This window comes from Python bivittatus, unplaced genomic scaffold (assembly GCF_059951505.1).
Source record: "Python bivittatus isolate LINGU-HERP-01145 unplaced genomic scaffold, Pbiv_v1 ctg000840_np1212, whole genome shotgun sequence".
Taxonomy (NCBI): Eukaryota; Metazoa; Chordata; class Lepidosauria; order Squamata; family Pythonidae; genus Python; species Python bivittatus.
The window spans coordinates 23,472,423-23,489,195 of record NW_028277113.1 but is presented as its reverse complement, the minus strand read 5'-3'; the positions used below and the strand labels follow the sequence as shown (position 1 = coordinate 23,489,195).

At 35.6% G+C, this 16,773-nt stretch overlaps 1 protein-coding gene across 4 annotated transcripts in view; it reads right to left on the bottom strand.

The window, feature by feature from the left end:
- ZNF516 (zinc finger protein 516) overlaps window positions 1–16,773 on the bottom strand; it is a 130,196-nt gene that overhangs the window by 68,679 nt on the left and 44,744 nt on the right. For all 4 annotated transcript variants that reach the window (XM_088131018.1, XM_088131019.1, XM_088131017.1 and 1 more), the window contains exon 2: window positions 7,345–9,344. In XM_088131018.1, coding sequence (XP_087987144.1) covers window positions 7,345–9,151 — 1,807 coding nt within the window. In that variant the 5' untranslated portion in view covers window positions 9,152–9,344. The remainder of the gene's footprint in view (window positions 1–7,344; window positions 9,345–16,773) is intronic.

Genomic DNA, 16,773 nt, shown 5'->3' with positions numbered 1-16,773 from the left:
GAAATTCGTTCTTGGCCCAACCTTTTCACTCTTATCCTGTTGAGCCCACATTCTAAAGACCAAGAAACTAAACTGTTGACTAGTTGATGCAATCACATTATGCCAGTGCTTTGCAGTCTGTACTGGTTGACTGTCAGTTTCACTAGCCTATTTAAAGTTCTAGCTTTGACCTCTAAACCCATACATGCTAGAGGCCGGGATATCTGAAGGACCCTTTTATCTTTATTTACCTATCTAGTGCTCAAGGTATTCATCTGAGGTATACTGATGCAAATGAAAGCTTTTTCAGTGTGATATCCTATTTGGAGAAAGACAAATGTCTATATAATGGACTTTTATTATTCCTGTCATTCTAAAAACCATTTTCAATGGTGTAAAAACTACACTCTGCTTTTCTGCTAGTTTTATTATGATAGTTTTGTGATTGTATATGCTGTATTTATGATTACTGATACTGTTTGTTTTTATATTGTATAAATTTTAACTGGTCTGTACACATCTATTGTCACTGAGTGGATTAGAAGATTAGAACTGTAATAATTTGATCAATAATATCATTTATGTTTTAAAAAATAGGTTATAGTTTAATCATTATTTGGTATACAAAGCATTTGTTCTTTAATAATCTTACACAATAAGAATTACTGCACCTAAGGTAACTGTGTGCAAAACTACATCCTACTTTTCTAATGACTATTTAAGTGTTCCTTCTATTAAATATAAACTGTAAATGGCATAGATATGTAATGTGCCATCTCTCTCCTTCATAAACTCTGTATGACCTTTATAGATTTGAAGGGAGCGTTAAATTAAATCCCCCAAAACAGGCTATGGGGGACAAAAAGCAGCAGTATCATCTATTCATCAATGCCTTCTCATGCTAACTATGCATGAGAACAACATCATGTAAGTCTGATGTGGCTCTTCAGCGCACCCTATCCTCCCTACCACAATATCCATCTAAAATATCCATCCATGCATCTTGTGAATATGCATCCAATTAATTTCAAGAAATTGAAATATTCAATTTCTACATTAACTATTTGGTTAAATCTTTACCAAAAAAGCATTACTTGTGAGCCGCCCAGAGTCACCCACTGGGGGAGATGGGCGGCATACAAATTTAATAAATAAATAAATAACCCACCAACGTTGGCCAATTCCCTATGCAGACAATACTGCCATCTTTTCTCCTTCCCAAGGTGAGCATGAGGCAATACCTCTGGGCTCTTGCATCATACTGCAGAGAGGATACACTTATTATCAACTACAAAAAAATTAAAGTTATGATATTTTCAGGAGATTCCTGAATGTTAGCTCTCTTGGAAACTGACAATATTAGCATCAGACAAATCAGGTCATTCAAATGTATAACAATTCTATTTTAAGCACTGTTGTCCTGCTCCCAAAAAATGAGAAATGTATGTTTGTAAGTTCAATGTGTGATAAGTGCCATCCTTTGATTCACTACCTGTAACAGCAATAGGCAGGTCATGGCTGTGACTAAAATCTTCAGAGTTAAAGTAGTGAGTGAGATACCTATGGCATATAGACCTGTAGCTATCATAATGTGATCCCTTTAGAAATGGTTCAATCAAACATTTTAAGGGCACCAGCCCATGTGCCCAGGTATGTAACCAATTCTTTATTAAGACTAAAAACAGATCTGGATCCAACTTCAACATCTGAGATATTGGTTCAAATTAGTTTTCTCTAAAAGTCTTCCACTTGCCTTAAAATTGCAAGATAACTTCCTCATACCTAATTGAAATAAAGTCTAATTTAAGACTCTGTATATTTTTCATGCAAATATGTAATCACAATTTGCTATGAGAAAACTGTCAGAAATAAAACAGTGGATTCTCAACCTGGACTTACCAAAGGATCTAAGCTTTAGTCCAAAGACCTATATCTCAGACATGCTAGAGATACCATTTGCAGTGACCCAAAACCTTTCCAACATGTTATGGGTCCCATCTATTAACAAGTGTAATCTGTAGTGGCATTTGTTTATTGATTTTTTGTTATTTAATTGTGTGAACCACACAGAGTCACGTATGCGAGATGGGCAGCTATATAAATTGAATGAATAAATAAATTTTGTGCCCAATAGACAGAAGAGCTTTTACATTAGCACCCATAAAAGACCGTTTATGTCCATGTCCCTTGAAGGAAACTGAATCAATAGCACATGTCCTTCTTTGTTGCCCCTTTTATTTAAATTGGCGTAAAGATTTAATTACACTCCTTTTAACAATCAGACACAGCAAAACAGATGCTGTTCTTATTCTTTCCCTTCTAGCAAACACTTCAGAAATGATGTCTATGAGAGCAGTTAAATTCTGCTCAATCACCATTTCTATTCATTACAATATAAGTTTAGTTTGACCTGTTTAGAATCTCATGGTCCCTCAAAGCAAACTCTCTATAGAATCTAAATTTTAGTCACAAATCTATTAATATTAAAATATTTTATTGTTTTTGTTTTTAGAAATTTGTAATTTAATAGTTTTAATAATTTAGTAGATTAGGTCTGTGTGTTTTAGATTTTTTAGAGGTTTTAATGTCCTGTTTTATTTTTATAATACTTAATTCTTTTTTATTACAATTGTCTTAAAAGTGTACATGGTCATTACAGACAATGACTATAATAAAAAGTTAACCTCTTTAATGAATAAAAATATTTTATTCCTTTTATTCATTTTTATTGAACAAACACAATAGCAAGACATAATCTAACCCATCCCCAAAATTACAAAAGTAATCCAGGGGGGGAAAAAAAGGAAAAAAGTAATAAATGCTTGTACCTTAATGCTTAATAATTTAGGACAATTGTTAATGCCTAATAATTGAGGACAATGCAGAAGAATAGTAATCAACACTTAATATATTTATCCAAGTTGACCTTTGTTTTGAGGGGGGCACACTATCAGGAAAAAAACTTAGTAATGAAACTAATAAATTAATCTTTTCTTCAATGTGGGGTTTTTCAAACATTGCCTTACTGAATTTACCATGGATTAATCCCACTTGTTGTTTTCTAAAGTTTATCTGTAACTATTATTTTCAGCCACATGTTATCCTTATACACTTTTATCTTGAGTTTTATTTTTTCCCAAGTATATTTTACATAGTTCTGCATTTGACCTACTTAGCAGTACTTGAATCAATGAACTCTGCAAATAGGAAGGGTAACATAAGAGACCCTTGACTTTTATCTCACATAACCAAGAATGAATGTGATAAGCAATTATTCATATAAATGTCTCCCACTGGCTTCTTACATAATGATGCAATCTATTATTCTAATGTTTCCTTCAAATTATGAGCCTTCAAATGATTAAAAAATTATTTACATGCCTCAGAAACACATTTAGCTCTACAAACAGCAAGGCCATATTAAAATATATTTGTAAACCAACTTCCATAATCTATAATTTGGTCAGTTCTGTTTGTTCTCAACCAAAGCTACTTATTTACTTAGCTGATTTACACACTGCCTTGACAAAATATTGAGGCACTTAAAATAGTTAAAATATTGTAAAAAGAACTTGGAAAGAAACAGGAAACAGAAATGAAATAAGCTTTCCCCCAAAGTTCACAGAATAGGACTGTTGTCATTTGCTTCTGAAAGGCAAAGACAGACTCAAACTTCCTGTGAGACTTCCGCAATTCCAGAGTTACTACATAATAGGCATTATTTTATAGATGACAATCCAATCCATTAGAGAAGAAACTTTGTCCTAATGTAATACTAGATAGGAACTGTATATTTAATCATTAACACTGCAATCTTACATTTGCCTACTAAGTTCCACTGGGCTCAGGGGACTTTCTACCAGGTGAGAGAGAATATCAAATTGTTGGAGTTTATTATTTCTTTCTCTGCAGGGTACTCCTGTCAAATTAAATTAGGTGGGTGGTTCCAAAGGAGGGGGCCTTCCCAGTGTGGCAGACAGCTTATGAAATCCTCTCCCAAAGGAGGGGATCAAAGCCTGATGCCAACATTGTTATCCATCAGGTAAATATTTCTCTAAAATAAATGTTTAGTTTAAAGTTAAAACATGACCAAAAAACTGAAACAGAACTTTTCATATATTTTACAAACTGTCTTTCCTGTTTTATTAATGTGTGCATGTAGGTGTGTGAACATGTATATATACACATTTATACACACATGTAATTCTCAATATTTGGCAAATATCACAAACAATATTTTTTTGTACCTGTTCTTCCATCTTAAAACATGGAAACTATTTCTGTTACGATATTTCCTGATAATTTGTTTTTAATGTTAACTGATGCCAATATATTTTAATTCATTAATAATAATCTATTTATACTTTATGTCATTGTGCTAAACTTGCTCCAAAGTCTAGGTATGAAATGAGATAGAAACTGAAATAAATATCACATCTGACCTTCCCAACGATTTGAAAAATGCTTTTTTGAAAATGTTAACATGTTGTTAAAATGTTGAAGATTAAGAAAGGTAAGTTAATTTACAATGATGAAATATGAAACTTTCAGCCATTACAGACATTCAATTTAAAGTGCATGTCAGTTTATAAAATGATTACAATAAACACATTTGCAAATACCATCTGATCTAAGTACTTAACACTCAGTGGAGAGCTATGATTACTTTTGGCTCATCACTGAGTATAAGATAGGTTGACCAGCTTAAATGTGTCACCAGTTAATATGAGAAAAGCTCCTCAGCATAGCAACAGCAAATGCATTTTAAACTTCTCTCAGTACTGCGCCGATTACTTCTTCAGCTTCCCACTGCAGAATAAAAATCTCAAAACTCAAATCAACTAACTCTCAAGAGGGAAGAAATGTCAGCAGAAAGGCACTGGGCTACTAACAACAAAACATATAAACAAGCTGTAGGAAAGAAATTCTCTTTCCCTGGAATTTAAGAGAATCTGAAAGAGCCTTATAAACAAAGAGAACTAAACAATGAAAAATATGACACAAATGCAATCACAGTAGTGTTCTTTCAAATATTTACCCTGCTTCTAGTTGATGGATAATTTGTTGCATTTAGCCAGAGTTACACTCTAAGGACTGCAGTAATCCACAGAGATTAATTAGCCTAGGAGTTTTTCTGAATACAACTTTTAAAAGCACAGGATCAAAAAAGGAAGAAAAAGAATGTGCATATATTTTACTGATGATTTTTAAATAATCTTTAAACGTTAAAGATTACTATTACTGAATCATGGAGAGTATCACATAGATTAGAGCAATGTAGGCACCCAAAAGCTATCCAACCACGTTGTGATGATGGATATTATTGCAGAATGCAGTATTTTTCAGTGATACTGTATTTTAACCTTCCTCAAGTTTTACACCACCAGATATATTGAACATGCTACTGGCCATGTTAGCTGGTAATTCTGGGAATGGTTCTCCGAGAACATTTGGAAGCACCAAATTGGGAATGCTATGCTAAATATCCTAAATAAATATTCTAAACCCAGGTAAATGAATAGACCTCACTTCAAGGTTTCACTTCTATGCATTCAACAAAAGTATTTGATTTCTATAAAAAGGGTAACAGTTTCAGAGAACTTGAGAGGAGGAGGAAAGAATTAACTGTTTTCACTAAACAGTTCCCCACCCAAGCTTGCCCTGCATTCCAGCCAAAGAGCCATTATGGGGAACTGTTGAGAGAGCAAGCGGCTAACATCTCTCTTTGCCGGACTTTGCTATAAATGATTCCTACAGGAATACAAAACAGATTTAAGTTCTACTTCTATAAATTGCTACCATCATGCCTACTCAGTCTGTAAGGGAGCCTTCCGTTATTTGTATGTCAAATAAGTATAGAAAATCCTGCTAAGATTTAACTCATCCATGTAAGCTACAATGAGACAAAACAGAAGAAACTCCCATTTTAATGCTCAGACATGCTTTGCCACTTTACTATTTTCATATTATAGTAAACTCAGTTTAACAAATTAAGGAGGGAAGGGTTATCCAATACAGCTTAATGTCCATTTAATGACAAATAGGATTTTTTAGAGCCCAAAAATACATTTATACACCAAAAAAACCCTACTTTATTGATAACATTGAATATCAATTGTGAGGTGAAGCAGTGAATATTATCTGGACTATTTTAAGTCTGCTATTTCCATACATCTGGACAAAACTTAGATCCAGCAGATTTTGTACATTAAATATGAAATCCACTAAACCTAAGTCTATTAAATTAAGGGTTTACTATATTGATATCAGGTTTTTGATTTAAGCCTTGATTTAAGTAACTATACACCCAAAGAAATAGAGCTTTTTATACCATGTGCAATTCAGTGCCTGGAAAATGGCTGAGAATTAGCCAACAACAAAGGTGAGGTCAATTATACAGGTCTTTCATACTCATTGATTTTGGAATGGAGGGGGCCAACCAGGTGAAACAGGTCTGCAGATGTAATCCTCTCCTTGTGGATCACCAGTGCAGGCATACTCCAGCAACAAAAATCTCACCTAGGTTGCTGTTTGAGTACAGTGGATGCTAAATACATATTGCCCACTGTAAAAATAAAATTTTAAGGAATTGGGTCGAATCCAGACATTAGTCCTATTAGGCATTTAACCCTTACACACGGCCCTTGCCCCTCCATCATGTTGTACTACTTACCACACTGGAAGAGACACTCTGAAGCAAGAACCTGCTTTAGCCATATATAGCAATCCTAAATAATATAGGGAATCTATAGGGATACAGCAAGTCCCTCAATCCAGACTGACTCTTCCACTGACTCAGAGCTCTATTATCCCCCTCACATAAGGCAAACTGAACACCAAATAGGATGCAGTTTAGTCAACCATAAGTAAAGTTTTAATCCAACAGAACTACCCAGCTAACTACTCAATCATTTCAATAGATTTAAGTACAACTACAGGCAGTCCTTGTTTAGCAACTGCCTCATTTAGTGACCATTCGCAGTTACGATGGTGATGAAGAGGTAACTTTACAACCAATCCTTGCATTTATGATCTTCACAGGTCTGTAAAGCAAAGGAAAGCTGAAGTAAGATCATAAGCAGAGTCTGGTTTCACTCAGTGACCGCTGCAGTTAACAATTGAGTTGTTGGTCCCAATTGTGGTTGCTAAACAAAGACTACCCATAATGTATCCTTGAACTATTCCATGGGCAAAACCATTTCACCACCTTAAAGACCTGGTTAAATTCTGTTCATACTTTTTGCTGTTTTTATTTTTTTAAAAAACATTATCAACACTGGAGAGCCTTCAGTATGCATTCACTTTACAAGAAAGAAACAAAATAATGACTCGTGAATTAAAATGCAATTATCTACAGATACTTACATGGGGATGGCTCATGTACTCCTTCCTCAGAACTATCCTCAGGACCCTCTTCACCTATTCCAGAGGTAACTGAATCTTCTTGAGCAGAAGCAGAACTTGGCGTGCTTGGAGCGCTGACAGATCCAGAATCACCATCCTCACTATTGGAACCATATCTATCATGCTGCACTGCTGATCCACCTTCACTGCAGCTTCTGCGCTCTTTCCTGTGCACTCGGGAATGAAGCACCATTTGGTGATATGTGCGGAAGATCTTGCCACACTCAAAGCACTCAGTGGACTTGTTCTGTGATGCCCTTCTGCTCTGACGTGAGGATGGTCTGTACTCTAGGTCATCTTGGCCAAGGATGCAGTTGTCCCCTGCTTGCGCACTACTGCTTTTCTCTGAACGGGCACCTGTGCAGTTCTTCTTCTTTGGATTACTGGAAGAGGTGGATGAATCCTGCTCTTGCTTGCGCTTCTCTTGACTAACAAGAATATATTCCCTTTTGTCTCTATCATATGTCACATCAGCATCTGCCAGAACTTCATCCCATCCTAAATACTTAACATACTCAGAAGGCTCTGCAACTTTCCCTTTGGTAGCCAAGTGCCAAGCTTGGTAACTATTGACTGGATCCAACTCGGCTACTCTTTTACCTGACTGTCCCCTCGAAACACCATCTATCCATACAGATGGCCTCAAGTTCAGATATTGGAAGAAAAACTGTTTTGCTATAGGTGAATCCAAATCTCCATCTATTAGTTTCTCACCTCTGTGATCACTGCAAATTCCTTGAGACCTGCAATGTACAGTATTATGTGCTTTTAGGCTCTCCATATTTGTAAACAGGTTTCCACACTTGGTACAAACTTCATACAGGGATAATCCAGTCACAATGGTCTCTTCTTGAATGACATCATTGATAGTGGCCATGGGCTCTAAATCATTTTTTGGCTTGTTTTTACTCCCAGCTTTTGGGCCATGAGATTTCATGTGGTTTTTAAGGAACCAGGGCTCTTTAAATTTCCGGCCACAAATGTGGCATCCATGGTCAAATGACCCTCGATGCTTCTTCATGTGAGCTTTGAGGAACCATGTTTGACTAAAAGCTTGTCCACAGACTTCACAAGGAAATTCTCCAGCATTGGACTCAGTCTTGCAGTTCTCAGTGTAAGCTTCCCCGTTTGGAATCTGAGTTGTAATATGGTCTCTCTCTATATGGTTTAAAAGGGTCTCCTGTCTTAGGGTCATGTAATTACAGAGCCTACATTTGAAAGGCTTGTGGACTTGCTGTATGTGTTGTTCCAACTCTTTCTTCCCTTCAAATTTGTTTTTACAGAAGTTGCACTGAACAGTACATAATTTAACTTCATCAGCAAATGCCTCTTTCCTGCTGCTTCTTAGCAAGATCTTGCTATCCTCAGTGGGAACTGTTCCATTCAATACTTTGTTGCAAGCAGAGGTGCTTTTGGTAGGGCTGGTGCAACCATCAAAGCCTTCAAAGACTCTCATTTCATTAAGCTGTACCTCTCCTACCATCTCCACGTCATTCCTCTGGCTAATAGTGCCTGTTCTGTGACCCCGAATATGGATCTTTAAATTGCCCTTTTGAGAAGCTCTGTGATCACAATAAGGGCACTTATAGGGCTTCTCCCCTGTGTGCTTCCTCATGTGTTGCGACAGTGAGCTCTGGAAGGGAAAACTCTTGCCACATATGCAGCAACTGTGCAACATGGATTTATCTGCATCCACATCATTCTTATTCATCCTGTGAGGACTGGAGGCTCTTCGCAATTCCATGTTTGCACCTATACTACAATCCATCTGTATTCCAACAACATCAGTCAAGAGGCATAAGCCCTGCCCAGGAGTGGAAAATTATGTTGAAGTTTCTATTGGGAATGTCCTCTCACCAAGCCTCTATCTCTTCATTCTTGTATTCAAATTGCTTCTCAGCTTGAGACCATTCCAGATATAAGCATTCATTGATGTTTCTGAGTCAAATGGCAAACAAAACCTGCAACCAAAACAAAAGCACAACACACCATTACTAAATGCAAAAGCATTTCATTTAAAACACACATGCACAACATTCTTCTTCGTTAGTTCCCTTGTGACAGGCCTCTGTTAGGATTTTCTTTTCATCTAAATCAAACTCTTGATTTACAGTGTATTAAATTTGACTTGGATGATATTATAATTCATAAAGCCCAGTAGGATGATTCATACGGTCAGTAAGATAATGTAAACAAACCTATGGAATAGTAGTTTCAGTCACTGGGATACAGAGTATGCATGTAATTGGTATGTGCTAAAAATAAGAATATCAATCTCACAAACAGTTAAATTTGTCTTTCCAAACCAAAAAATAGTGTGCATGTAGTTTCAACTTAATAAGCCCTTTCTTGAAGTAACTGTCATATTTTAAGTCTGTGGTTTTATACACATGTATAATTTCATGAAAAACAGCCAAAATTTTGTTTGTCTAGAGATAAAGGGTTTCTGTAGGACCCAGTAGACTCTCCTTGTTAAAAATGTTGTCTTAAACATGTAGACAGACAGAAAAGGATGCATCTTATTTTAGTTAAATAAAATTTCTAAACAAGCCCATTAAATGAACAATACTACTAATATTTTTTCTTAGTTGATTGCTAATGTCCTTATTAATACAAATAAGGATTAGGAATGTTCACAATCTTGCTACATTAAAATCTGTAGAAAACTTGATTTTTAAATGTTAGAGGAAAAACATTTGATATTTTCTGTAGTACCTATTCAAAATTGGATGCCTTTCTTTCTGCCCTGCAAATAAATGGCAAATATGTGCATATATAACTTATTTTATATACAGGAGAAACCATTTCCACTTTTTTATTACAAGTGCTGTCATGTTTAATGGAAAGATACCTTCTTCTTCTTCACCCTGCTTTTTAAGAAAAAATAATCCCTTCTCTCTGTTGGTGAAGAAGCATCCTGTTTGCAAACCCATGTGCTCCTTTGGTAACATCTGTATACCCAATACTTCAAAAGGTGAGTTCATATTTCTGCTTCAAGAGATATCTCTACTCCTATCCCACCTAATTTTAATTCTTTTCTCAGAAAAGAAATGCCACAGAATGGATTTTATGAAAAACCTGCTCCCTAAAGTGATTATTCCTAGTGTATATTAACCAATTTATATGAACAGCATGGTAGATTTAAAACTTTTCAAGACCAGGAATAGAGAGCTCCAGTTCTGTGAATTAGTAACCAGGAACACCTTCTGCTCTGTGGCCTTATTTATTATGGCTTTTAGGCCAGAGAGCACAACAATAAAATATATAAACCTGTAACTATTATTAATAAAACTTTAAAAAAGACATAAAATGCAATAAAATTACATAAAATACATTATTATAATAATTCTAATACAGTCAGCATTGGCAATCATGAACATTTGTGCTAAACCACAACTGTAGGTACGACGGATACAACGAAGTAGCACAAAATTGGGCAACCTAGAAAAATATGTCAGGGTCCTAGTCAGATAGAAGCAGTGACAGATAGACATTATGCTGTCTACCAGGGTTGTTCTTTAAAATGGGATAGATATAATCTTCCTTGATCCCCTATAGGGAAAGCAACAAAGGTTCCACAGAGCCATCTCCACATGGACCTAAGCACTGACTGAAAAGGGATGTTTTTATACTGCCTCACAGAACTGCAGAGGGTAGTGCATCCAATCTGGCCAAGGTGAAAGTCCAACAAAATTTCAGAATTAGAACTGAAGAGAGATAAGACATGCCCTTCTGAGAAGAATCCATAAACTCTAGGATTGGATACTAGGCTTAAACTGGTTTGAAAATCAATATCCCAGATATGTTTGTTTTTAGCATATTTAATTAATTAATATTTATCTATTTTAATTACTGTTTATTCTATTTTTAGTGTAAACCACCCAGAGTCACTCCACAGCAAGATGGGCAGCGACAAATTTGATTGATAAATAAACAAACAAACAAACAAATAAATGTTGTTTAAGATGACTCCTGGCATTTCAAATCCTAATGGACAGAAGCTTTTCAAAGAGAGTCCTAAGGACTGGAATTTGGTATTAGCTTTTGTTAGCCAGGTTGATTTAAAACAGTCTCTGAGAACCAGTGGAGCCAGACCCACAGGAGAAAGCATCGATTTCAACCAGAAATTAAGGGTATTGCTTCTAAGCCTTTTGGCCAAGATCAAGTATAGTGTGGCCCTAATAATAAAGATTTCATTTGATTTGGCAACAGAGAATGCTGTTTGCAAGTATACTTTTACTAAATCGATAATAATGTACCCTCTTTTTGATATTAGTGTGGTATCATGGTCTTTTGCCTTTCACAGCTCAATTCCATGCAACTACAGGGCCATGAGCAATAAATCATCTATATTTATTACTACTGTGACAAATCCTATCTTGCCCTTACATACATAACCAGCTTACAATGCATACTATTGGTTTGGGTACGTACAACAGTTCTCTGGCAATACTATTGTTTGCTAACAGAATAACATGTATGTAGAATCAAGTGCTAAGCCAGGGATGGGCAGTATATCTAAATGTTGAATTCCAACTCTCCTAAGATCCAGCCAGAATAGAAAATGTTAAAAGATGATGAGCCATGATGGTTGAGTATTTTGGGAGTTGTTCCCGCACATACCTCAAAGTTGCCAGGTTGGAGACAACAGCTATAAACACTAAATCATACTTTATTTTAGACAAACAATTATTATATCTATTCCATTTCATGTGCTTCAAAATAATGTCATATAAGCTTTCACTTCTTTAACAGCAGTTTACCTTGAATCAAAACTCTTCAGATAAGAAATTATGCAAATATATTTGTGCAACGAAACGTGTTTAAAAAAGAATATTCGCTTCTTATAAATATTCCATTCAGAGATAACACAACTGTTCTGTAATACCAGAGCATTTAGGGCATTAGGGTAGGAAGATAAAAGGGGGAGGGGAAGAGTGCCTGTCTTTAAATAGTAAGCACATCCTTGACTTTACAGTACAGGAAATCCCAGCAGGATATGTCCTTCAAAGTAAATGCAGGCATTAGGAAAAAGTTAGCATGATTTTGCCTTGATTTTGCTCCCTCAAGAGCCATAGATGCTAAATGTTGCCAAGCTTTTTTTTTTTTTTTTTTTACTGCAGGTGTTAATCAAGGCATTTGCACACCAATGTTCTGCACCATTTCAGGATCAGCTCCAGAACTGCCTGATCTCAGGATCCTGTGTAAGCTGAGTCAATTCATTTCTGACTCTACATTTTCATTTGAATTGCTGCAGTTTTGCAAATCTTATGGGCGGCCTGTTTTTCAAGAGCTGGGAACTTTGGCCTCATCCTCTCTCCAGGTTGCTAGGTTCAAGAAATGCTAAAACAGCAGTCTGTTTTATTCTGGGGAAAGAGATGTCTGCTCTTTTTTGTGTTCTGGAAGGCATTATTTTCAGATTTGCAACTGTTAGCACTGCAGATTTACTCTGAAATTCTTTGCCCACATCATTTGTTTTCTCTCCCTCCCTCTCCTGAGCTAATGACGGTATTCAAAACGGGCTCCAAAATTCCTGAGAAAATAATTAGGCACTTCTGAAACAGCACTACCGATAATAACCTTCATGGAGAGACACACCTATAAGGATATAATAAGCAAATACAGATCCTGCCAGTGAGAAATAGGCAGTGAACAGAGGATTCCCAGGATGGAAAACAAGGGAAAGCATGTAGATTACTATAGCAAAAATGTGAACACTTTTTAAAGGAGTTTTACCAAAAGGTTCATTCTTGCGCAGTTTTACAAGATATATAGAGAAACATAGCCCTGTCACCCACTCAGTACATATTTTGTGCTTCAGTATACTGGCCATGTTTGTCCTCATAGAGACAAAGAAATGTATTCTATGGGTTACACTGTAGCACTATAAGGCATGAATTAAAATACATCATTAACATCCTGATCCAGCTTATCTTACTACCAAAACAAAGAAACTATTATTTGAACAAATGGGAGGGGGAAGGAGCAAGCCCATCACAATAATGAAGAGCTCCTTGCCCTAAAAACTGTTCTGTTACAAGATCAACAATTATAAGCTTATATTCTACAGATTTGGATCCCAAATGGCTGCATGAAGTGATGCATTCTCTAATGGGAGAGTAAGTACCATTGATGACTAGGCCTTGGGGCTTCTGCTGTTCTCAGACCAATCAATAATCCATTATGTCCAAACTACGTTTCCACTCCAATATAAGAAATAAAAGGGCAACCAGTCTTAGCAGTTAACCCATGAACTATAAAACAGTAATAAATAATAACAACATAAGGCACATGAAATATCAAGACTGAAATAATTATTTGCATATGATATTGAAAAAGCTATTTACTTCACCACTTTTACCATAGTCCTTCATATTTAGCACACACACACACACATACAGCATACAAATATGCACTCATAACTCTCTGATTAGATGAAATGCTACTTTCATAATTAACCTCTTATTATATATTCAGGACAAAGGAAAAGCATATCCCTTCTTCAATAGGTAAAATATAATTATCACATTCTTTGAAGTGTATTGTTTCTTTGAACAATGAAAAGGCTTAATTTGTTTTCATGTATCATTATTTTTATTACTACAACTAAGGGTCTCAAAGGATGGAAATGGCTGGGCCTTTTTGGATTTCTAAGACAGCCTGAGAAGGTTAAGAACAGAACATATGGAGACTTTATTAGGGCTATTTTAATATATCTTAGAATGATGATGTGCTTGTTTGATATACTGACACTAAATCTGGCTTGGATCCAGATTTATCTATATTTAGGAGAGACTCCTGGAAATTTATGGACTAAATCTGGATTGAACCCACTATAAATCTGGGATAAGATAATGCTGAGATTCAGCAGGTATGAGTAGCTTTAATAAAGTTTGAAATATATTGTATTATTCATTCTAACCAACCTAAAAGAAATAGTTCTACATAGGTGAAAAATAATTTATCAGCATATCCTAAATACATTACAATACAAATCATGTTAGCATTGCTACAGATGATATTATTCCTCATGTTCTGGAATTAATAACCCCATAAAAACAAGAATAATTATCATTTGTCTCTGAAACAATAAAGAACCTCTCCAATCTGATATTGTCCAGATGTGCTGTGACTCCAATTCTCAGAATTTTGCGACGCATAGTCATGGCACATTATGATGGCACTAGGTTATAAAGGCCACTTTGAAACAATTACGGTAGTGCACTCCACAAAATACAACTGTAAAAATCTGTTCTGTCTCCCAACTGTATTTACATGGAATGTTTAAGCTCAGTCTGAAATTATACAAAGAGAAGTCTTCCTTAAGATTTATAGGACTCAGACAATTTAAACCGATCTCTTTTAAGCAAGCCTACCAGCACAACTCAGTGTCTTTTTTTGGCATCCTTACTATCAGCAAGTGCAGAATTCTGCTGAGGCTTCCCAACCAATTTCAACAACATCCCCAATTACAGCAAAAAAATCAGGATCCAACAAACAGTATCATGCAATATTTCTCACAACCATAGTTTAAGTGTCATCCCTCTTGGTGAGAAACTTCAGTTTCCCGAAAATCCTACTTGTGACCAAGGGCTTCCAGTGCAACATCTCCAACAAAACATCTCTAGTCTACAGGCTGGCTTCCTACTGTACAGCAAGCAAAGACTTTGTCAACTACAATTTGTTAAATAAGCCATACTATGTACTTTGTATGCAATATAAATGAAGGGAGGGCAAAGGTTTTGTACCCATGGGCCTTTTCTCTTATTATTATCTTCAGATGCTCTGGACTTTGGGAGAAATTATAATAAAGACCATGAGAATCACTGTTTTAATTTTGCAGCTGAGACTTTATACATTAATAAGTGCATTAAACTATCGCAAACCTGATGAACCTATTTCACTTGGAGTATTTAATTTTTTGTTGCTAGGCTCCAAGTACAGGTTTGAATTTTTAGAGAAATAATATAGCCAAGCCCTCTAATAGCTTTCTTGATAGCAATAAGGAAATGATTTGCTACTGCATTCTTCCAGGAACTTTTTCTGACTTCCCAGTCAAGTCTAGTATTCTTGTAAGGTCTCCCATCCAAGTATTAACAAGGCTGATCATGCTCACTTCTTAGCACCAGTTGCTGAAAGAATCTTTTAAAAAATGAAATTAAGTAGGAGAAATTGCTTTCAAGCAGAATTTGACTCCCTGGTTTATTTAGAATTTTGATACTGTAAAGCAGGTAGAGATGTCCTCAGTATAAATGGCAGAACATTGGAAATCTGATCCAATGCTATTAAGAGGTGTTGTAATGGTGGCAAAGGAACAATTATTTTCTCCTATTACTGCATCCACACAATTCCATCCAATGAATCTTTACGAAGTAGCCTGAGATCTATCAGTTTAGTAAAAAAATTAAGTTACGGATCATTTTTCTGAGGCACGCTGTGATCATGGCATTAACTACAGCAAGAATAAAATTACAGGTGCCATTTTTAACATAAGCATTAAGCCAATACAATACTATGTATATCATAACCCATGGTATTACAATGTACTACAAACATTTAAGAGAAGCTCAAATATATGCAGAACTAACGACTATGTAAGTTCATCCATATCGATTCAAAAATCCTATACCTAATTTATCATCAAGGAATTAGAAGTGCAGACAGGCTACCAAAAACAAAAACAAAAAAAAAACTTGATGACAGGAGTTAATAATATTTATATAGATATATAATATTGGGCCAAGGTTAGATGAGCCCATTCTGTAAAGATTAAGAAAATGATCGTGTTTGGCCTTGGATGCATGTTATTTTTCAGTTTTGTTTCATGGTTTTGTTTGTTTACTTGTTTTAGCCACCCAGAGTTACAACTGTGAGTTGGGTGGCCATATAAATCGACTAAATAAATAAATATCATTTCCAGCTACATTTTCTACACCTGTAGCCTTACCATTTTTCAACATTCTTGTGGAATTTAAGATCTGCTTTAACAAACCACAATTTCTCTGCAAATTCTAAAACATCCTTTCTATCACCCCCTCACTTCAGTTTCACTCCAAATCATTTCATCAAGTTTATTTTTAATCTCATTCATTTCTCTGGAGGCTCCTTATTTATCCCCCTTCACCCACTTCCAAAACAATTTTTAAATCAACATTGCTCTGCAATTTTTTCTGCCTCTTTTAATCTTAAACATTCCCGTTTCTTGACTACATACTTTGTAACTATCTTTTTTCTCTATATACATATTAAGGCTTTCAAATAACAGAGATAGAAAAGATGTAGAATGCTGTCAGCATTAACTGTACCCTTGCTACATGAAATATTCCCTGCTAATAAGGGCAGTTCTGGCAGTTTTGGTAGATTTTGGGCAGAGCACAAACCAAAGCCCGG